The sequence below is a fragment of the Oncorhynchus keta genome, chromosome 36 (genome assembly GCF_023373465.1).
Source record: "Oncorhynchus keta strain PuntledgeMale-10-30-2019 chromosome 36, Oket_V2, whole genome shotgun sequence".
Taxonomy (NCBI): Eukaryota; Metazoa; Chordata; class Actinopteri; order Salmoniformes; family Salmonidae; genus Oncorhynchus; species Oncorhynchus keta.
Window position 1 is genome coordinate 5717747 of NC_068456.1, and position 23159 is coordinate 5740905.

The 23159-nt window shown below is 40.4% G+C and overlaps 1 protein-coding gene across 1 annotated transcript; it reads right to left on the reverse strand.

Annotated features, from left to right (window-relative positions):
* Window positions 1-6959: 6959 nt before the first annotated feature.
* LOC118369521 (lysophosphatidylserine lipase ABHD12-like) lies at window positions 6960-21590 on the reverse strand. The gene is made up of 13 exons (XM_035753957.1): window positions 21319-21590; window positions 15840-15967; window positions 15639-15744; window positions 15324-15443; window positions 15217-15247; window positions 15077-15122; window positions 14574-14703; window positions 10511-10548; window positions 10302-10381; window positions 10098-10180; window positions 7898-7976; window positions 7583-7707; window positions 6960-7462 (listed from the first exon to the last, which is right to left on the reverse strand). The coding sequence occupies exons 1-13, from the start codon at window positions 21402-21404 to the stop codon at window positions 7435-7437; spliced, it is 1080 nt and encodes a 359-aa protein (XP_035609850.1). The 5' UTR covers window positions 21405-21590; the 3' UTR covers window positions 6960-7434.
* Between the last annotated feature and the right edge of the window lie 1569 nt (window positions 21591-23159).

Consider the following 23159-nt stretch of genomic DNA (forward strand, 5'->3'; position numbering starts at 1 on the left):
GCTATTGGTAGCTACTGTTGTCGCCTCGCCTCTTCTTCTGTGAGGTTAATCGGCAGTTGGCATCCAATGTTATGGTGCATTACCGCCATCTGCTGTACTGGAGCCCCCCTGCCTCCCGCCTATGTACTGGAGTCATAGCTTAAAAATGGACCAATAGAAGTATAAAGAGAGGTTCATGCAGATGCAGGAATGCCCACATGCAGGAACTCCCCAAATTGCGGGCTGCAGTTGCACCCTTCTTGGCCCACTTCTCATGTATGATTATTGCAGCGTTGGAACTAGAAAACTCAGCAATTTTCGACAGAGTTTCCTAGTTCCGACTAGTACTTGAACGCGGCATACACTGGTGATATCTAACTAATTTAACAGATTTGTCATCATTATCATATCTGCTTGGAATACTAGGTACATCTCATTACATCATGTGACATAAAATATGTATAACTGTATCATGTTCCACTGTAGTGATGTGTCTCTTTTAGTCTTTATCTCAGACTTAGCCAGCCATGTAAAACATCCAACAAGGACGTTTTAATTTATTTGATTGAACCCTTATTTAACCATGCAAGTAAATTAAGAACAAATTCTTATTTACAATGCCGACCCAGCAAGAGGCAAAAGGATAATAACATGGCAGCAGCACATTGTTAGGCACAGACAGCATCACAAAGAAAAAAATGGTAGAGACAAACACACATCAAGCGAAGCTGACACCTATTACAGTAAGAGTGTCCATGATTAAGTCTTTGAATGTAGAGGTGAAGATAAAAGTGTTGAGTTTGTGTTTTTTTTCCAGCTTGTTCCAGTCACTAGCTGCAGCGAACTGAAAAGAGGTGCAACCCAGGGATGTGTATGTGGTTTGGTGACTTTTAACAGAATATGACTGGCAGAACAGGTATAGTATGTTTGTTTTGTCATTTAGCAGACAGTCTTATCCAGAGAAATTTACAGAAGCAATTAGGGTTAAGTGCCTTGCTCAAGGGCACATCGACAGATTCTTCACCAAGTCGGCTGAGGGATTCAAACAAGCGACCTTTCGGTTACTGGCCCAACGCTCTTAACCGCTAGCCTACCTGCTGCCTATGTGGATGATGAGGGTTGTCGTAGGTATCTCAGATAGGGGTGGACTGTTCGCTGCTCTGGCCCCCCAATGGTGGAACAAACTCCCTCACGACGCCAGGACAGCGGAGTCAATCACCACCTTCCGGAGACACCTGAAACCCCACCTCTTTAAGGAATACCTAGGATAGGATAAGTAATCCTTCTCACCCCCCTTTTAAGATTTAGATGCACTATTGTAAAGTGACTGTTCCACTGGATGTCATAAGGTGAATGCACCAATTTGTAAGTCGCTCTGGATAAGAGCGTCTGCTAAATGACTTAAATGTAATGTAAATGTAAATGGGTGGGGGATTGAGGACTAAGGGGATTTTATAAATAAGCATCAACCAATTGTCTTGTGCCAGGTATGCAGAGATGGCCAGTTTATAGAGGAGTACAGGGTGCAGTGATGTGTCTTATAAGGAGCATTGGTGACAAATCTGATGGCCGGATCTAGTTGCTCGAGAGCGCCCTTACTTGCCAATCTACAAATTACGTCTCCGTAATCTGAAATCCAAAATATAATACCATTTTATTTGTATTTTTTTTTACATTTATTTAACCTTTATTTAACTAGACTGTTTGTCACATGCTTTGTAAACAACAGGTCTAGAGTAACAGTGAAATGCTTACTTACAAGTCCTTTTCCAACAATGCAGAGTTAAAGATAAATATACAAAATATAGTGAAATAGTGACATGAGGAATAAATACACAGTGAATAACGAACAACAATAACGAGTTAAAAATACCGTGGCTATATACAGGGAATATTAGTACCAAGTCAATGTACAGGGGTATGAGGTAATTGAGGAAACTATATAGGTAGGGGTAAAATGACTAGGCAACAGGATAGATAATAGACTGACCTGTAGCAGCAGTGTGTGTTGAGTGTGAAAGTGTGAGTATTTGTGTGTGTGTGTGGCTTCAGTATGCATGTGTGTGCATTGTATGTGTGTGGGGGGTTGTCAGTGTATATATGTGTGAATAGTGTCCAGTGTGTGTGCATAGAGTCAGTGCAAGATAGTCAATGCAGGTAGTCTGTGTTGCCATTTAATTAGCTATTTAGCAGCCTTGTTGAGCAGTCTTATGGCTTGGGGGTAGAAGCTGTTCAGGGTCTTGTTGGTTCCAGACTTGGTGCACTGATACCACTTGCAGTGCTGAAGCAGAGAGAACAGTCTATGGCTTTGGTGGCTGGCGTCTTTGACCATTTTTTGGGCCTTCCTCTGACACTGCCTGGTATAGAGGTCCTGGATGGCAGGAAGCTCGGCCTCAATGATGTACTGGGCCATGCTCACCACCCTCTGTAGCGCCTCGGAGTCGGGTGCCTTGCAGTTGCCATACTAAGCGGTGATACAGCCAGTCAAGATGCTCTCAACACTGCAACTTTTTGACGATCTGAGGGAATGTGCCCTCTTCACAACTGTGTGGGTGTGTGTGGACATTGTTAATTCCTTAGTGATGGACACTGAGAAACTTGAAGCTCTCGACCCGCTCCAATACGACGTTGATGAGGGTGTGTTTGCCCCTCCGTTTTCTGTAGTCCACGATCAGCTCTATTGTCTTGCTGACGTTGAGGGAGAGGTTTTGTCCTGGCACCACACTGCCAGGTCTCTGAACTCATCCCTATAGGCTGCCTCATCATCATCGGTGATCAGTCCTATCACTGTCGTGTTGTCAGCAAACTTGATGGTAGTGTTGAAGTCGTGCGCGGCAATGCAGTCGTGGGTGAACAGGGTGTACAGGAGGGGACTAAGCACACACTCCTGAGGGACCCCCGTTTTGATGGTCAGCACGGCAGATCTGCAGTTGCCTACCCTTACCGTCTGAGGACAGCCCATCAGGATGTCCAGGATTCTGTTGCAGAGGGAGTTGTTCAGTCCCAGGGTCCTGAGCTTGGTGATGAGCTTGGCGGGGACTATGGTGTTGAATGCTGAGCTGTAGTCAATTAATAGGATTCTTACATAGGTATTCCTTTTGTCCAAATCGGTGAGGACAGTGTGTAGTGTAATAGAGATTGCATCATCTGTGGATCTATTGGGGAGGTAATCAAATTGGAGTGGGTCCAGTGTGTCTGGGATGATGGTGTTGATGTGAGCCATGACCAGCCTTTCAAAGCATTTCATGGCTGTAGATGTGTGCTACGGGGCGATAGTCATTAAGGCAGGTTATCTTGGCATTCTTTGGCACAGAGACTATGTTGGTCTGCTTGAAAGAAGTTGGTATTACAGACCAGGTCAGGGATAGGTTGAAAATGTCTGTGAAGACACTTGCCAGCTGGTTAGCGTATGCTCTGAGTACGTGTCCTGGTATTCCGTCTGGCCCCGCGACCTTGCGAATGTTAACCTGTGTAGCCCTTTCCTGCAGTCAAATGACCTAGTGGCCTCTTAGGTGGAATGTTATTGATATTTTTCATAATTCCATAATTAATTAATTTTACGCTGACAATCCAGTGTTTCTATGTCAAACTGTTTTGTTATATTTCAGTCTTCGGTGATGTATATAACGTGTAATATAGGGATGCAAAATCAAAATTGAATACATTTCAACTCTATATCTGAAATGGTACAGGTATATTAAAAAAATTAAGCTCATATCCATGTGTGAGGTGTATATTTTTTCATCAAAGTAGTTTTGTTTAACTCTTGGAACTACCCATCCCGGATCCGGGAGAATTGTCATCAACTACACCAATTAGCATAGCGCAACGGTCAAAAAATATTACTAGAAAATATTCATATTCATGAAATCACAAGTGAAATATAGTGAAACACAGCTTAGCCTTTTGTTAATCACCCTGTCATCTCATATTTTGAAATTATGCTTTACAGCCAAAGCAAGACAAGCGTTTGTGTAAATGTATCGATAGCCTAGCATAACATTATGTCCAGCTAGCAGCATGAAGCTTGGTCACGAAAATCAGAAAAGCAATCAAATGAACCGGTTACGTTTGATGAGTTTTGGATGTTTTCACTCACGAGACTCCCAGTTAGACAGTAAATGTTCCTTTTGTTCCATAAAGATTATTTTTATACCCAAAATACCTCCGTTTGTTGGTCACGTTATGTTGAGAAATCCACCGGAAATAGTGGTCACGACAATGCCGAACAAAATTCAAAATTATATCCATAATATCGACAGAAACATGGCAAACATTTTTTATAATCAATCCTCAAGGTGTTTTTCAAATATCTATTCGATAATATATCAACCGGAACAATTGGCTTTTCAGTAGGAGCGAGAGGAAAAATGACTACCTCTGTCTTTTACGCAAGAATCACTCTGAGAGCCCTCAGTTGGCCACTTAACGCAATGTAGTCGTTTACGCTCATTCTTCAACATAAAGGCGTGAAACTACGTCAAAATGCTGTAGACACCCGAGGGAATACGTAGAAAAAGGAATCTGGTTGATATCCCTTTCAATAGCCAGTAGGGATGCATAGGAATACAACGGTTTCAAACCATGAGTCACTTCCTGATTGGATATTTTTTAGGCTTTCGCCTGCAATATCAGTTCTGTTATACTCACATACAATATTTTGACAGTCTTGGTAACTTTAGAGTGTTTTCTATCCTAAGCTGTCAATTATATGCATATTCTAGCATCTGGTCCTGAGAAATAGGCGGTTTACTTTGGGAACATTATTTTTCAAAAAATAAAAATAGTGCGCCCTAGTTTCAAGAGGTTAAGACCACAAAGAAACACTCTGTGTGACCCTGATTTAGCCCACTGCAGTAAGAAGTCTTACTCACATTTAAAGGGCTTACTCACATCGGCTACAGAGAGTGAGATCACACAGTCATCCGGTAGAGCTGGGGCTCTCATGCATGGTTCAGTGTTGCCTTGGAGTGAGCATAGAAGACATTTAACTTGTCTGGTAGGCTCGCGTCACTGGGCAGCTCTCGGCTGGGTTTCCCTTTGTAATCCGTGATAGTTTGCAAGCCCTGCCACATCCGTCGAGCATCAGAACTGGCGTAGTAGGATTCGATCTTAGTCCTGTATGGATGCTTTGCCTGTTTGATGGCTTGCTGGACGTCGTAGCAGGATTTCCTTTAGGCGACCGGATTAGTGTCCCACTACTTGAAAGTGGCAGCTCTAGCCTTTAGCTCAGTGAGGATGATGCCTGTAATCCATGGGTTCTGGTTGTGGTATGTACGTACGGTGACAGTGGGGATGACGTCATCGATGCACTTATTAATGAAGCCGGTGACTGATGAGGTAAACTCCTCAATGTTGTCGGATGAATCGCGGAACATATTCAAATCTGTGCTAGCGAAACAGTCCTGTAGCTGACACACTCCATATTCAGTGGTACTTCCGATTTGAGTCTTTGCTCGTGAGCAGAAAGCAGGAGGATAGAGTTATGGTCTGATTTTCCAAAGGTAGGGTGAGGGAGGGCCTTGTATGCGTTTCTGTGTGTGGAATAAAGGCAATCTAGATTTTTGTCACCTCTAGTTGCACGGGTGACACAGCAGATGTTCTGACCTTACACATTGCACTCTTTGAGAGAGGTAGTTAGCAAACTATTCCAAATGCCCTTCAGAGACACCAATACTTGTTATCCGACCCACAAGAATGTAATGGTCTACTGTATAGAAAACTTTGGAAAAGGCAGTAAAGTCAAGGGCAGTGGTGACATCATTTAGGGCCTTTAAGGTTGCAGTGAGACATCCTTAACTTCAGAATTGATGGGTCTCTTGCGGGACGGTTGAGACAGGTTAAAAAGGTGAGAGATATGCTCAGCGATAACAGCGGATGCAACCTTAAAGAAGAAAGGATTTAAACCATCTGACCTAGATGTTTTCTTAGGGTAAGGTTTAAGGAGCTCCTTTAGCACCTCAGACTCTGTGACCGCCTGCAGGGAGAAGCTTGGCATGGGAAAAAGAGGGAGGAGCATCAAGGCTAGTCACATTAGAAGGGCTGGGAGATGAGGAAGTGTTGGACCGGCAAGGAGGTGTGGATGAGTCAAATAGAAATACTGACTTAATGAAGTGATTAAATAGCTCAGCCATACGTTCCTTGTCAGTAACAACCACATTATCAACATTAAGGGACATTGGCAGCTGTGAAGAGGAGGGTTAATTATCCAGGTATCTCACCATTTTCCAGAACTTCTTGGGGTTAGATCCAGAGAGAACAGCTCCTTAAAGTAACTGACTTTGGCCTTCCATATAGCCTGAGTGGGTGCTTATCCACCCCCCCCAAAACACCATTCATTTTCCATTAGGCTTTGTCCAATGAACCATGGTGGAGTTACAGTGTCTACAAAAAGACAGCATTATTATTGCTCTCTATTGGGGCTATTAACAATAGATGGGCCAGGGTGTACATGCACATTTCCAGATATCATCAGCAGTAATACAATCAGGGCACAGCAGAAGACAGGGAGAGCTTTGCGGTGTAGATTTTTTATGACATTTGAATGTGCATCAGATGGCAACAAGATCATATTGTACAGCAGTTTTATCAGGTAATGAATACAAAGCCGCCGAGAGAAGGTTAGAATAAGATGGAAGGCCTTGTCTGTGTAACCAATAGAGTCAGAGTCGTGAGTGTGGAAACAAACATTCCCACTGGGCACAGGCGTCAGTTCAACATCTAGTATTGATTTGGTTGAGTTGTCAACTAACGTGAATTCAAATTGAAATCAACAAACTATTTCACCCCATCATTGGATTGAACATTTTTGCTAATTTAACCAGTTTTCCATGTTGATTCAACATCATCACATTGAATTATTTGGTTGAAATGACATGGAAACAACGTTGATTCAACCAGTTTTTGCCCAGTGGGTAGTCTTTCCCACGGTCGGGTAAACAAGCAAGTTCATAATCAACAAAGAAGCAGGAGTCATGGAGTGAGATTCATGAGCATCGATCAGGTTTTATTTGTACTTGTAAACATGATTTTGTAATCTGGGGATAATACTAGCCAAAAAGAAAAGTTTTCAGCAGTAACTTTTCTGTAATCAATACAAAAAAATGTGCCTAAGTTTGACACTTTAAACATTGATTAGTCATCATTCTTCACATTTGTCATTCATAAACCGACAGTCAACAAATTCATTGCTTCCATCTCAGAGATCTTGTCATTTGCACATAGGCTATGGCTAGATAATAATGCATTGGCTAAGTAACTGCTTAACTTTACTAACAATGTAACTTGTATCTGATATTAGGTCAATGATTGGACTATGTGATTGAAGGTCATCCTACTGATTTGCCATAAGGTAAAGAGACACATTTATGTGTAAACTGTGCATCTAGGATTTGCGGTCCTCTAGAGATGTTGAAACACTTGATGTCCAAAGGCTCTTCTGCATAGGTCACTGGATTAGGGGGCCAATGTATGTACAAATTCCCTGTAACAATATGGATGAAAACATTTTTACTTTTATTGTTAGAATGAAATGATTTAGAATCAGAATTGCAATTTTTGCCAAATAGAAACTGCAACTGAAGAGTTGCCAAGATTTTCTAACCGGATGATGTCTGGCAGGTGAGGGTCTTTGTATAATCCATTATGATGGTACCCAAGGGATTTGGAAAACGGTATCATCTTCACTTGATTTTCTGAGTTCTGGGCGCTCTGTGCTATTTCATACAGCTTGATAGGAACACAACAAAGGATTAGAAGTGGAAAAGTCCTTTATTGTAACTATCATGTTTCCAGGAACTCTTCTTGATATATATTCATTCAACCCATATAGATAACATCAGAAATGTTGCTTGGGATACTATGGACAGATGACAATAGAGGAATTATTGTCAGTTACAGTCCAAGTATCATGCCACACCTGCTGAGCCATGTGGATGGGCACTATGTGGTCATCCTCTGCATGAAGGATCAGAAGACGACTCCTCATCCTCTTCAAGCTGTGGAGAATTGATAAAGCATCACTTTTCATGAACAGTCAACCTTAATCTCTCAGAACGATTCTCAAACACATTTGGTTGCAGTGCATTCAGAAATATTCATACCCCTTGACTTATTCCACATTTTGTTGTGTTAAAAGCCTGAATGTGATCAAGACTAAGGAGATGATTGTGGACAACAGGAAAAGGAGGGCCATTCTCATTGACAGGGCTGTAGTGGAGCAGGTAGAGAGCTTCAGGTTCCTTGGTGTCCACATCACCAACAAACTAACATGGTCCAAGCACACCCAAGACAGTCGTGAAGAGGGCACGACAAAACCTATTCCCCTTCAAAAGACTGAAAAGATTTGGTATTGACTCTGTACCGGTACACCTTTTATATAGCCTCGCTATTGTTATTTTACTGCTGCTCTTAAATTATTTGTTACTTTTATTTCTTTAGGTATCTTTCTTAAAACTGCATTGTTGGTTAAGGGCTTGTAAGTAAGCATTTCACTGTAAGATCTACACCGGTTGTATTCGGCGCATGTGACAAATACAATTTGATTTTAATTCAACATTTATTTCACCCATAATGACCATCTACCCCATAATGACAATGTGAAAACATGTTTTTAGGAATTTTTAAAATTAAATACAGAATCTAATATCTAATTTACATTAAGTATTCAAAGCCCCGGAGTCGATACATGTTAGAATATATATATTTTTAAATCCCTATTCCTTGCCAATGATAAGCATACCCATAACATGATGCAGCCACCACCATGCTTGAAAATATGAAGAGTGGTACTTAGTGATGTGTTGGATCTGCCCCAAACATAACACTTTGTATTCTTTGCCACATTTTTGGCAGTTTTACTTTAGTGCTTCATTGCAAACATGGTGCACATTTTGGAATATTTTTTATTCTGTATAGGCTTCTTTCTTTTCACTATGTCATTTAGGTTAGTATTGTGGAGCAACTACAATGTTGTTGATTCATAGTCAGTGTTCTTCTATCATAGGCATTACACTCTGTAACTGTTTTAAAGTCACCATTGGCCTCATGGTGAAATCCCTGAGCAGTTTCCTTCCTTTCCGGAAACTAAGTTTGGAAGGAGTTTGGTAGTGACTGGGTGTATTGATACACCATCCAAAGTGTAATTAATAACTTCACTATGCTCAAAAGGATATTCAATGTCTGCTTTCTTTTACCAATCTACCAATGGGTGCCCTTCTTTGCGAGAAATTGAAAAATCTGTGTTTGCAATTCACAGAAATTAGGTAGTCATTCAAAAATCACATTAAACACTGTTATTGCAACTTATTATGTGACTTATTAAGCACATTCTTACTCCTGAACTTATTTAGGCTTGCCATAACAAAGGGGTGGAATACTTATTGACTCAAGACATTTTGTCACGTTCGTAGTATTGATGAGACCAAGGCACTATGAATACATTCTATTTTAATTAATGAACACACTAAACAACCACGACGCTATTAAACCGAGTGCTGACACAGGCAAGTATACATAGACAATAACCCACAAAACCAAAATGGAAAATGGCAACCTAAATAGGATCCCCAATCAGAGACAACGATAAACAGCTGTCTCTGATTGGGAACCAATTCAGGCCACCATAGACCTACATTTACCTAGACACACCAAAACCTCATAGAATACAAAAAACCCTAGACAAGGAAATAAAACACATACCACCCTCGTCACACCCTGACCTAACCAAAATAATAAAGAAAACAAAGATAACTAAGGTCAGGGTGTGACACATTTCAGCTTTTCATTTGAATTAATGTGTAATTTTTTTTGTAAAAACATTATTCCACTTTGACATTATGGGGTATTGTGTGTAAACCAGTGACATAAAATCTCAATTGAATCAATATTGAATTCAGGCTGTAACACAACAAATTGTGGAAAAAGTTAAGGTGTGAATACTTTCTGAAGGCACTCTAACAGTTAGTTATTTTGATTTGATTTCTTATCGCATTTCACAAACCTGTACTAATAATCTCAAAATAAAGGATGACAAGAACACTGAAAAGTTGCATAAACCAAAATAAATGTACAAGAAAATGTTTTGTATTCATTTGAATCTAAATCGAGAAAATACGTACTTTTCATCATTAGGGAAGATGACATTGTTTTCTGCTATTGTGTCCAGGAAAAAGTACTCAAAACCTGGAAACTTCCAATAAAACTGAGGACACAAGGAAAATTAAAGAGGAAAAGAAGTGCAGTTTAGTACATTAATACATTCTAAATCATGGCATTTTAAGATGCACTGTATCGCCATGGAGAGGAGGGTATGAGAGTCTTACCCAGCCAAACGGATGATGGGCACCCTCCTGTCGAATGTTGGTGTATGCTCCCTCAATGATCACACCATCAACAACAATCCCTGATCAAAGCAAAATAACTACATCAGGTCAACTTCCATGAACTGAGTCACACAAAAAAACATTCATGAAATGTGTACTGTACTGTAACTAGAGGGTATAAAACGTTTAATGGGTCCAGTAAAGCCTACCTTGTTCAATTAGTTTGACTGCAGTGTTAGTGGCCACTCTGTACAAACACGGGGGTAAAATGGTGTTTACTGATCATGTCTCGTACTTTGAGTCACTGTCAAAATGTTCTGTCATATTTCTAATTATTGATTGGATTATTTCAATCGTCACCGTTAGTGGTGGTAGATAAGTAGTAGTAGTGACAGATTCTCCAACTTAAACATCTCACAAATATATATATATATATATTGTTTATGAGGGGCGGAACAAGCAAAAAAGTCAACAAATAAGTGTTAATTAAAAAAAATATGTTTTCTCACACACACCTGATAGGTGCAGGGAAATGTGTTGTTTCTTACAGGGTCAGCCATAGAGAGCAAATTAGAGTTAAGTGCCTTGCTCAAGTGCACATCGACAGATTTCTCACCTTGTCGGCTTGGGTATTCGAACCAGCAACCGTTCGGTTATAGCTAGGCTAACTGCCGTTCAGTCTCTTGAATGGACAATGCTTCCTTTTCAAATCAAACAAACAGTTCAAATATGATATGATTTAAATCATGAAAAGCCTACCAGTGGAATGGAATACATATCTATTTGGAGTGTAAGGCAAAGGTAATAAAACATACAGGTCAAGCTAATCAAGGTAAATGTAAAAACATTAAAAAGTAATCATCGGTTATATTGTGTTTGCTTACTTTAGTAACAGACACAATATTACCTTTGATGACTATAATGTCATTTTAATGTTTGGGCTTTTATTATAACTCATTTCTGTGTTATATTCATGTGCTGTTCTATAAACCAATTTCTGTGTTCATGCAAGTGGCTGACTGTACAAATCCTCACTATCAGTAGCTGCAATTTGGCAGCACGCCCAGACCTTGTTTTGAGAACGAAAGATATCTCAATTCCAAGGTCTCAGATTAGAGAGGAGAAGCCTGGTCAGGTATTGGTCTGGTCTGTCACATGTTGTGAACCAGTATTGGTTTATCACATGGATGAAACAAAAAAAGGATAAGGATGAATTAATTATGCTAAATCATGCATATATAACGTGTCTGTGTATAGCTGTATATAAGACAACTGCTGGGTCTGCCCAGGTTGAGCTCTTGTTTGACATGTGTACTATGGTGCATTGAGTTGGTTGGAACCTATCCAGCGCGCTGACAATAAATAATCATTCATTTCAGATTGACTTTGAGTGTCCCTGTGTAAGAATTTCCGCGACATTACCTTTACAGATAAAGGATCGTCATTTGAGAAAGTTTGCGACAATAATCCTGCAGTAACAGGAAATGTGAATTATTATGTGGATTATAATTAATGGACATTTTCTAGCGGTTGATACAAAGTCCGGGCTCTGACTGGGCCACGCAAGGACATTCAAAGACTTGTCCCGAAGCCACTCCTGCGTTGTCTTGGTTGTGTGCTTAGGGTCGTGGTCCTGTTGGAAGGTGAATCTTCGTCCCAGTCTGAGGTACTGAGCGCTCTGGAGCATGTTTTGATCAAGGATCTCTGTACTTTACCTCGTTCATTTTTCCATCGATACTGGCTGGTCTCCTAGTCCCTGCTGCTGAAAAAAAATGCTCCCACCACCACGCTTCACCGTAGGAATGGTGGCAGGTTTCCTCCAGATGTGACGCTTGGTATTCAAGACAAAGAGTTCAATCTTGGTTTCATCAGACCAGAGAATCTTGTTTTCGGCGCCTTTTGGCAAACTCCAAGCAGGCTATCATGTAGCTTTTACTGAGGAGTGGCTTCCGCCTGGCCCCTCTACCATAAATGCCTGATTGGTGGAGTGCTGCAGAGATGGTGGTCCTTCTGGAAGTTTCTCCCATCTCCACAGAGGTACTCTGGAGCTCTGTCAGAGTGACCATCGGGTTCTTGGGCATCCTCCCTGACTAAGGCCCTTCTCCCCCGATTGATCAGTTGGGCTGGGCGGCCAGCTCTAGGAAGAGTCTTGGTGGTTCCAAACTTCTTATATTTAAGAATGATGGAGGCCACTATGTTCTTGGGGACCTTCAATGCTGCATACATTTTTTGGTACCCTTCCCCAGATCTGTGCCTCGACACAATCCTGTCTCGTAGCTCTACGGACAATTCCTTCGACCTTATGGCTTGGTTTTTGCTCTGACATGTCTGTCAACTGTGGGACCTTATATAGACAGGTGTGTGCCTTTTCAAATCATGTCCAATCAATTGAATTTACCACAGGTGGACTCTAATCAATTTGTAGAAACATCTCAAGGATGATCAATGGAAACAGGATGCACCTGAGCTCAATTTCGAGTCTCATAGCAAAGGGTCTGAATACTTATGTAAATAAGGTATTTCTGTTTTTATTTGTACATTTGTAAAAGTTTCTAAAAACCTGTTTTCGTGCAGTCACTATGGGGTATTCTGTGTAGATTGGTGAAGAAAATGTTTTATTTAATCTATTTTAGAATAAGGCTGTAACGTAACAAAATGTGGAAAAAGGGAAGGGATCTAAATACTTTCTGAATGCACTGTATAGTTTTAACTATGCTTTGTGGAAAGTAACTCGTTTTGGGGGGAATAAATAGTTACTTTGACTACAACTATTTTAATACAAATCACAAAAAATGACTACTTTTTAAAACTATTTGAATACAGATATGAGAAAGTACCTACTTTTTAAAAACTATTTGAATACATTTCTGAGAAAACACCTACATAAAAAAACATTTGAATACGGACCTCAGGGAGTGACTACTTTTCAGAAACTATTGGAATTGGCTGCCTTCAACTAATGGCACAGTTGTATGGAACTGCATATAGAAAGAGAATGAACAGAACACAATCTCCTATGCTATTCCAATCTGACAGTCATATTTGATCTACACAATACATTTATATCTGAACCTTCTGTAAATGTAAATTCTCCTGAATGTGTACATAATCAAGTCCATCCAATTAACCAATTATATTTAGTACATATGAATAAATAAGTTGTGAGTGACTCTTTCAACATGCCTCTGTAAAGGTCGAAAGCAGCAATTCATTTTATGATACCTGAAAATACTGAAGAGAAATTCAAAGGAATTTTGAACATTGCAAACAGCGAGTTGGATGCTTAGCAAAAACAACGTTGAACTTCTTTGTCCATCTGTTTTAATGGTTCTTATTTCCAACACACACCACACCATCTTTAAAGGGATAATTTACTCTGAATTTGACTCGAAATACAAACTAACATGTTTTTCCACCTACCTTGGCTGTAGTTAATTCAAGAAGGCCGTTTTGGGATATATTTTGTTATACTTAATAGAGCAACATTTTATTAGCATGTTGTTACATGATACTTTGGTAATTGAATTTTAATTACATAGCAAAGAGCTGAGCATTTTTGAAAGTACTGTACACAGAGAAAGTGACTGTTCCTTATTCCACTTATGTAATCACTCCATTGTTATTCAATTATAAAGCAATTTCCAAAGTTCTATGTAACAACTATGTTGCTAATGCAATAATCACAAAGGTACTAGCACTACACATGTATAAGAACTTGATGTTTAGTGTTACTGTATCACTTTGTCTCACTCACTATGAAAATGCATTTGTTAGTCATTTTGAATCTGCAAAAGTGGTCTGCTCAAATGTTGAGGTGATTGATTCCATGTCCCTCATGTATGTAATTCTAGGCTATAAATTATATTAAGATTCATATCAATATCGGATAGCCCTCCAAACCATGTGCTAATGATGACATATTTAGACTAATTCAACTAACTGTTCTTCATCATATACTTTGCAGCCATCAAATACATCATTTTTTTTCAAATATTATTTGGTTTTCTGAGGTATTCAAAACACTTTAAAATATGATGTTTTATTGAGACATGTATTTGAATATTAAAGAAAATAGTTGCCTTTTAGTTGAAACTCTATACAAACTATATTAGACTACCTTGAGTATTTGAAAAGTATTTTAAAAGAAACGTCCAAATACAACTATTGTTTGCCCAGGTCTGCTGCACATCGACATAAATAATCATTTCCACTCGCTTATCTCATCTCTACAAACTGAACTATCCATCTGAAGGCACACGTTTGGTCACTCACCCAGTGCCAAGAGAGTGTCCCCATAATACCACCAGACTGCTCCCACTGCGGGCTTTTACCCACTGGTACAAGTAGAGGGTGTCAGTGGTTAGACCAACTTCAGTGGGCTCTCCGGTGGAGTCCCCAAAACCTGTTAAGAGTTTCTTAAATCAATGGTTGTTCATTATGCAAACATAATAGACTATGTATAGGCCTATGATGTCATGTCTGTCTGCCTGAGGTAAACTTGATGCAGAGTTGTGCAATGATTCGTATCTGACCACAAGGGGGCAGTCACAGGCAACCCACACCAGAGGGTGAGCTCTAATGCAGTGTAAGGAATTGGGAGTTGGTTATCGGACTCTCCTTACAGCAAGCAAGGTAAAATAACACTGTCACAACACAAACTGTAGACTAACGCTAGGTTATCAAGGACGTGTGTAACAATTATTCAAATGTATTCAGACTAAATAAATAAAGCAAATATGTTTTAACAGTCTAGTCAAACTTTTTGTTTAACCAACCTCTGTAGTCCAAAGCCAAAACATGGTAACCTATTGCACTCAGCACCTGTGGACACAAAAGCCAATCACAAATTGATCAATCACCAATGTAATTTTCTGCCATGATGAAGTAACTTTTGATGTAGTCGACAGTCACTTACACGTACTAATCCCACACGGTTACTTGCTGCCCTGTATGAAAGAATGTGTACTTTTAGATTCAAAGTGAGAACAATATTATTGTATAGGTATCCATTGTTCTTGCTACCTTGTGCCTCCATTGCCATGGAGATAAATGATAATCGGAATTCCAGCTCCCAAAGAATCTTGGTACCATTCCAAGTCCTTTCCCTGTGCCTCCTTCCACTGACTTTCAGGGACTGTGTGCCTTGAAGATATTGTACAGTGATAACATTAGGAAGTGACAACACGTGGAAGGGACGATGTGTAGACTTTGATGTATAAAGTTCAATGCTGTCTTTATAAAAGCTATACTGTCCAGTGGCAGTGAGTGTACTTCTGAAGTAAGGTAGGTAGGCTACATTACCCTACTCACAAAGTAACCTGGAGAAAGCCTACTCACCAAACACCCAATGAGATCCCTTGCTCAGATTTAAGGTACATGTTCACAGTGTGGTTAAGATACAGGTCAGCTGGCTGGCCAAGGTTGATGAAGAATGGGACCTTGACTAAAAAGAAAGAGAAACAGACTATATGTTATATGATTTGTTATTCCTGATTTGTCCAGTATTTTGGATAATTATCATGAATAGCTTACACTCACCTCTGTGAGAATACACCAGGTGATTTATGATGTCAGGGAACAGTCGCATCATGAAAGGCACAGAAACATAAATGACACACACAACCAGGAGACCTCTTTTGACCCACCACAACAAACGGGAGCTAGGTCTGAGAGATAGAGAGAGAGAGAGACAAAAAGCGTCAACATTACAATGACAAAGGTCCATGCTGCGTCAGCAGACATTACTGGATATTGGCATTGAAGTGCATTTTAGGCCAATAATAGTTATGGAGTCTTTTTTGTAGGCGCTAATGGAGACTAACTCCGCGATGGCTCGTTGGCCAAAGCCTATGGAGAAATAAATGGGCTTTTGGATATACACAGAGAATAAGGTCTGTGGCAAACATACTGTAAGCTTAGAAGATCTTATACGTTTTCGTTCTATGAGATAATATTCAACAACTAACATCACTTTTTGAATTTTGAAGCGTATGTAATCAAAATAAGCACATAAAGGCTTCATAATTAATAAAGGTCATGTTAACTGGCTGATATTATCTGATCAAACAAAACGAATAAGACCTCTACGGAGCCGACGGAGTATCGCAGTGTCATTGTAAGTCACGAAATGGGCTGCTCCTTGTATGCACAAGTGCGCCCCAAGAAATTTGGAACGCAGCGTATAGCTCCTTGAGCAGACTTGAGGGGCAGTATTGAGGAAGTTTTGCAATGGAAGTGCTGTCCCTGTGTCTACATCACAACCCTTATGGTATTTATAAACACGGAATCAATGGAAATGCTCCTACTGTTACTCTACTTGCACGTTTGCTTTTATTTTCGACTGTCGTTACACTCAAAAGTCCTCAGACCCCTTGACCTTTTCCACATTTTGTTACGTTACAGCCCTCATTTCCAAATGTATTTAATTATGTTTGTTCCCCTCATCAATTTACACACAATACCCCACAATGACAAAGCAAAAACAGGTTTAGAAATGTTTGCTAATTAAAATAATAAATAACTGAAATACCTTAATTTACATAATTATTCAGACTCTTTACTATGAGACTCGAAATTGAGCTCAGGTGCATCCTGTTTCCATTGATCATCCTTGAGATGTTTCTACAACTTGGAATTCAATTGATTGGCCATGATTTGGAAAGGGATACACCTGTCTTTATAAGATCCCACAATAGACAGTGCATGTCAGAGCAAGAAATAAGCCATTAGGTCGAAGGAATTGTCCGTAGAGATCCGAGACAGGATTGTGTCGAGGCATAAATCTGGGGAAGGGTACTAAAACATGTCTGCAGCATTGAAAGTCCCCAAGAATACAGTGGCCTCCACCATTCTTAAATGGAAGAAGTTTGGAACCACCAAGACTCTTCCTAGAGCTGGCCGCCCGGCCAAACTGACCATTCGGGGTAGAAGGGCCTTGGTCAGGGAGGTGACCAAGAGTCCGATGGCCACTCTGACAGAGCTCCAGAGTTCCTCTGTAGAGATGGGAGAAACTTCCAGAAGGACAACCATCTCTGCAGCACTCCGCCAATCAGGCCTTTATGGTAGAGTGGCGAGACGGAAGCCACTCCTCAGTAAAATGCACATGACAGCCTGCTTGGAGTTTAAAAAAACCTCTAAGACCATGAGAAACAAGATTCTCTAGTCTGATGAAACCAAGATTGAACTCTTTGGCCTGAATGCCAAGTATCACGTCTGAAAACCTGGCACCATCCCTACGTTGAAGCATGTTGGTGGCGATGATGTGGGGATGTTTTTCAGTAGCTGGGACTGGGAGATTAGTCAGGGTTGAGGGAAAGATGAATGAAGCAAAGTACAGAGAGATCCTTGATGAAAACCTGCTCCAGAGCACTCAGGACCTCAGACGACCCTAAGAACACAGCCAAGACAACGCAGGAGTGGCTTCGGGACATGTCTCTGAATGTCCTTGAGTGGCCAAGCCAGAGCCAGGACTTGAACCCGATCGAACATCTCTGGAGAGACCTGAGAATAGCTGTGCAGCGATGCTCCCCATCCAACCTGACAGAGCTTGAGAGGATCTGCAGAGAATAATTTGAAACTCTCCAAATACAGATGTACCAAGCCTGTAGCGTCATATCTAAAAAGACTCGAGGCTGTAATCGCTGCCAAAGGTGCTTCAACAAAGTACTGAGTAAAGGGTCTGAATACTTATGTAAATGTATATTTGAAAAAATGTATACAAACCTGTTTTTGCTTTCTCATTTTGGGGTATTGTGTGTAGATTTGTGAGGATCTTTAAACAAATAATACTTTTAGAGTAAGGCTGTAACGTATCAAAATGTGGAAAAAGTCAAGAGATCTGAATACTTTCTGAATGCACTGTATGTCTGTATGGTGTTGTGGACAGCCAAGAGGCCGAGCAGAGGCCAAATGGCCCATCAACAGGTGGTTCATCATCTACCCGACCTGGCTCATCACTTCCCTGGCCCTTCTCACCAACACACCTTCCAGACGTGCCATCGCTCTCTGACCTCCGACCCATCTGCCCGACCCAGCTCCAGGGGCCGAAGAGGACGACAGATGAGAGTCCTTTGGAAGCTGAAATAATGCAACAGCGACAGAGTCCAGCAAGTGTCCTCTGACGCCATTGAACCCCGTCTTCCTCCTGACAACCGTATTGCATTTGTCCGGGACATGACATTGAACTTTTTCAGGATCATCTAACAGTACCTTGAGTCCGCTCCGTCCCGTTCCAAGTGCGACAGTCTACGTCTCAACCTAAAAACCACCCATGTCTCCCCAAAAACGGATGTTGGGTGCTCAAGACAGTTGTGTAGATGTTGGTGGTGAACACGTTTTTCTCTATTATATATATTTTTCTTATTCACAAGTTATGTTGGTGGGTAATTTACATGTTAAGGTGGTGGGTAATTTACTAGTTTGCCTTTGCACATTTCCCCCCTTGTGATATTTTGTTCATCTAAAGAAATACATTTCTAGCAAAAGATCAGCAAATCTCTTTATCTGGTTATTTATACATACGGCAGAAAATATTGCTGTATTCTGAAGCAGTCACTCAGTAAGCTTGTAGCGCTTTGTACATGGGCTATGCAGGGGTCTGTTCTTATTGTCTACAGTTGGACAGCCCTTCTCACAGATGTGCCATAGCAGGAAGATCCTCATTTAAACGGTTAAAAGGCCACTACGCCTAGGTGGCGACCCATCATTCACCTGTTTTGAGCTCCACATGTTTACCTGTTTTGCATGTAACTTTGGCATTAATACATGTCACATATTAGTTTGCAAACAATGTAAATAAAAAAGGATCATTGAGTTAATAAAGCTGCATAGAAACATGGTGTCTTTTTCTCTTTCTTGAGTAAGGCAGCTCCAAAATGCAGGTGTTTCAGCCTAGCTCAGTGCTTTCTGTGGTGGTGGGGAAGCCAGCGGAAAATACGGAGCATAGGGGTTGATAATGTTCTGTAGTCGTGCCGTGATTGGCTCAGTGTTCTGTCACTCATGGGGACACTACGTCACCGCAAAATCTATGGGGACAGCTCGAAAATTCAAACCCCTTGAGTGTTGCCATAGAGTTACATTAGAAGTGCCCATCCAAGTAGGCTCAAGGTCATTGGCCACAGATAAAATGACGTCAATTCACGTTACATCTACCGTAGCTTTGATTGGACCGACCATGTCAACATCATACTTCAAAATCTTAGATAGCAAGCTATAAGTCATCATCATGAATCAAGTTGACAATCTACTGACAAATCCTTTTCAATCCTTGTCATATGAAGAGAAGTTATGAAGAGAAATGATAGATAAAATGAATAGGTGCTCATCGGTCATTAAACAAACTTTACACAAGTAGGAAAATCGCAAATTCAACAATGAGTGGTTTGGAAGGAATCAGTGGCTAATTGCAAGCATTGCAAAGCAATCACTAGCCTACTATTCAGTGGAGTGGGTGTGTTGTCCAAGTCTGGGATTATTAAGGGTCTCTTTTCCAAGCTTAAAAAGGATAAACATTCAACATTGGCCATGCTGTCAATCCGGCATGACTTCTGCCGCGTTCAAAACTACTGGAAACTCGGAAATCTCAGACTTCAGTGAGTTCAAGACAACTGGGAACTCAGACAAAACGATCTCAGACTGTAAAAATAAGTTTTGAACGGTCATCCAACTCGGAATTCCAAGTCGGGAACTCTGGCCTCTTTCAAGATCTCCGACCTGAAGATCCCTGACGTCATGATTAGACCTTGTTTTATTCCGAGTTCCCAGTTGTCTTGAAAGCACCATAAATCCAGAGAATGCCAGACTTTGATGACAAAGTTTGATGACAAATTTCCCCACAAAGGACAGCCGTTCCACCTTCCTGTTCAAGTGAGCACAGCACAACAAGGTGAGTCCAAAAATATATTGTATGCTGCTGCATAAATTATGTAATATGCCAGGGAGATATGTATACCGTAGCTAAGAAAGTATTGCTGAGTGTATGTTTTTATTTATCCATTATTTAACTAGGCAAGTCAGTTAAGAACAAATGATTATTTACAATGAGAGCCTACTGGGGAACAGTGTGTTAACTGCCTTGTTTGGGGGCAGAACGACAGATGTTTACCTTGTCAGCTCTGGGATTTGATCCAGCAACTTTTGGTTACTGGCCTAATGCTCTAACCTCTAGGCTAACTGTTATATAGTAAGCTGTAAGTAACCCATGATCCTCACCCTAATAATTTAGTCCCTTTCCTCATCATAACTTAAGACTATTGTTCTGACTTGCTGGTGCACATGTAGCCTATAGCCTGTTTCAGAGAAATGTCATAATTGAATAGTGTAAGAGCTTTCATTGTCTGCTTATATGCTCCCTTTATTTATCCTACAGTTCTGACTTGGTGTACAGGGAGAATACTGTAAGATCGGCCCATGTTCTGAATTCTGTCGCTGTACATTTCAAAAGTGCTGAACAAATAGCTATTTTGACTGTCCATCCTAACTCGCTCATTAATGTCTTCATCGAAATTACGCATGTCGTCCCCTTATGCCATAGTTTATACATCTCAATTGTCAGTAGAAACAACATTTGTTTAAGCAAGTCAGTCATATCAGCAATGTTTTTTTAAGGCAGTAAGTGAGGCTGAATTAATTGTTTCGCTGCCAGTGTAGCAGTGTTTGGGCTGCTGTTGGGACAGCTTTATGTAGGCCCTAACAGTTTGAGGGCACCGTTTGTCACGGTTATAGTTCAATTAATGTATTGTTTAGTGTTGTGTTGTATAATGTAGTGGCTTTGCTGTCAGGCATCAACAAAACAATTGTGAGTTTGCTCCACCAAGAAGTACATTATAAAATCGCCACTGCTCAGACCTTATTTTCATTCGGACTATATTCAAAAACCTCATTAATTTCCCGAATAGGAATGGCTGAACGAACCCGAGGTGTAATTTCAGTTTTTTAGGACTACAAACGGGCGTGCTCCTAACAGGCGTATTTATTTACTATACTATAGTCTAGAGAGCATAATTTTACGCAATTTTACCTCGGTTGCGCACTCGATGACACACCAGCTTCATCTCCGGCAGTCTTCTGCTTCTTGGAGTCACGGTCACCAGTCCTCTTCCTCATTCTGAGACGTTTACTAATCTATTTACTATATGAGCCTCCAGTCCTCTGCATAATCAATGCAGCCTGTAAAACACTGTCGTTAAACTATATGGTCTGATCTAGATTGACATCTAGGCTTTGTGACTAACTACTGTACTTGGTCTTCGTCTACTGGACGTCTGTTTTTTTCTCTAATGCTGCGTTCGTAACCAAGTGGAAAGTTACCATTATAGAGTTAGATAGAGAACTCTAGATGATAAAACCTGCTTGTCATTGAGGGCTTCCACCATTTCCCACTAGCAATTTCCAGTTAGAGGGCCATAAAAATTGATTTTTAATAATAATGGGATTATTCCTTCAAATATAGGAAGTCCCACCCAGTTGACTACTTTACAATGATTTAAGCCCTCAATGGCAATGTCCATGTGAAACATGTTTAGTCTTTATAGTCTCCTCTATCTAACTCTAAGGTGGTACATTCTCACTTCCCAATTGGTTATGAATGCAGCATAACTCATAGGCTCTATAATATGTGGTCAAAGATTGCGGATAAAGTCAGTTCCTGTCTGCTTAAGGGGATGGCTCTCCCATAGGCACCAATGCAATAGCAGCTGGGTCTGGTCTACTTAGTTCATTGACCTCGTTTGTAAAAGAAAAATGAGGGAGTGGGATGTTTTGCTTCCTCTTCCGTCTCTGATGTGGGTGAAAGTACTACAGTAGTCCCACATTGTTGATAAAGAAATGAGGGAGGAGTAAAGGTTTAAGGTGACCCAGAGTAGCCTATGTACAGGCCGCGCAAGAACAACTCTGGTCTACCTTGTGAATTTATACATTAGAAATATGTATGGCAATCATTGAAAGTAAGGAACACAGTCTTTCACAGAACACAATCCCAAAGCACAAAGGCCTATTGCATACTTCAGTTTGTACACTAGATGGGGTTTTAAAATCATTTTGTTAAGAGGGATCTTTTCACATGGCACATATACAATTCAGTTGGCTACCTACAGTATAGGGCTATGATGTAGACCTACACTAGTACTATGTGCTGTTTAGTATGTGCTTATATAGAATAAAATAATAGAATCCACTAGAATATAATACTTTACCAATCTCTCGTGGATACACTACGAGCATCTGACCAAATGTCTCAATATTTGTTTTCAGGGATAAGCAAGATTAAAACTTGACTAATCTCTATTCTATGGTCAAAAACCTGATCCAGGAAATGTCAGAAAAAGACCACCATACAATTGCAGATATGTTAGAACTCCTACTGTAGCATGGTTAATGGTCATGGGGAAGTCAGAAAACTATTTCTTGACCATCATTTTTAGACACGGGCTCAAATCACACTATTTGTTTGAAAGCAATGCTTTAAACAATGCTACCTTATATAATGTTACTTACCCTACATTATTCATCTCATATGCATACGTATATACTGTACTCTATATCATCGACTGCATCCTCATGTAATACATGTATCACTAGCCACTTTAACTATGCCACTTTGTTTACATACTCATCTCATATGTATATACTGTACTCGATACCATCTACTGTATCTTGCCTATGCTGCTCTGTACCATCACTCATTCATATATCCTTATGTACATATTCTTTATCCCCTTACACTGTGTATAAGACAGTAGTTTTAGAATTGTTAGTTAGATTACTTGTTGGTTATTACTGCATTGTCGGAACTAGAAGCACAAGCATTTCGCTACCCTCGCATTAACATCTGCTAACCATGTGTATGTGACAAATACAATT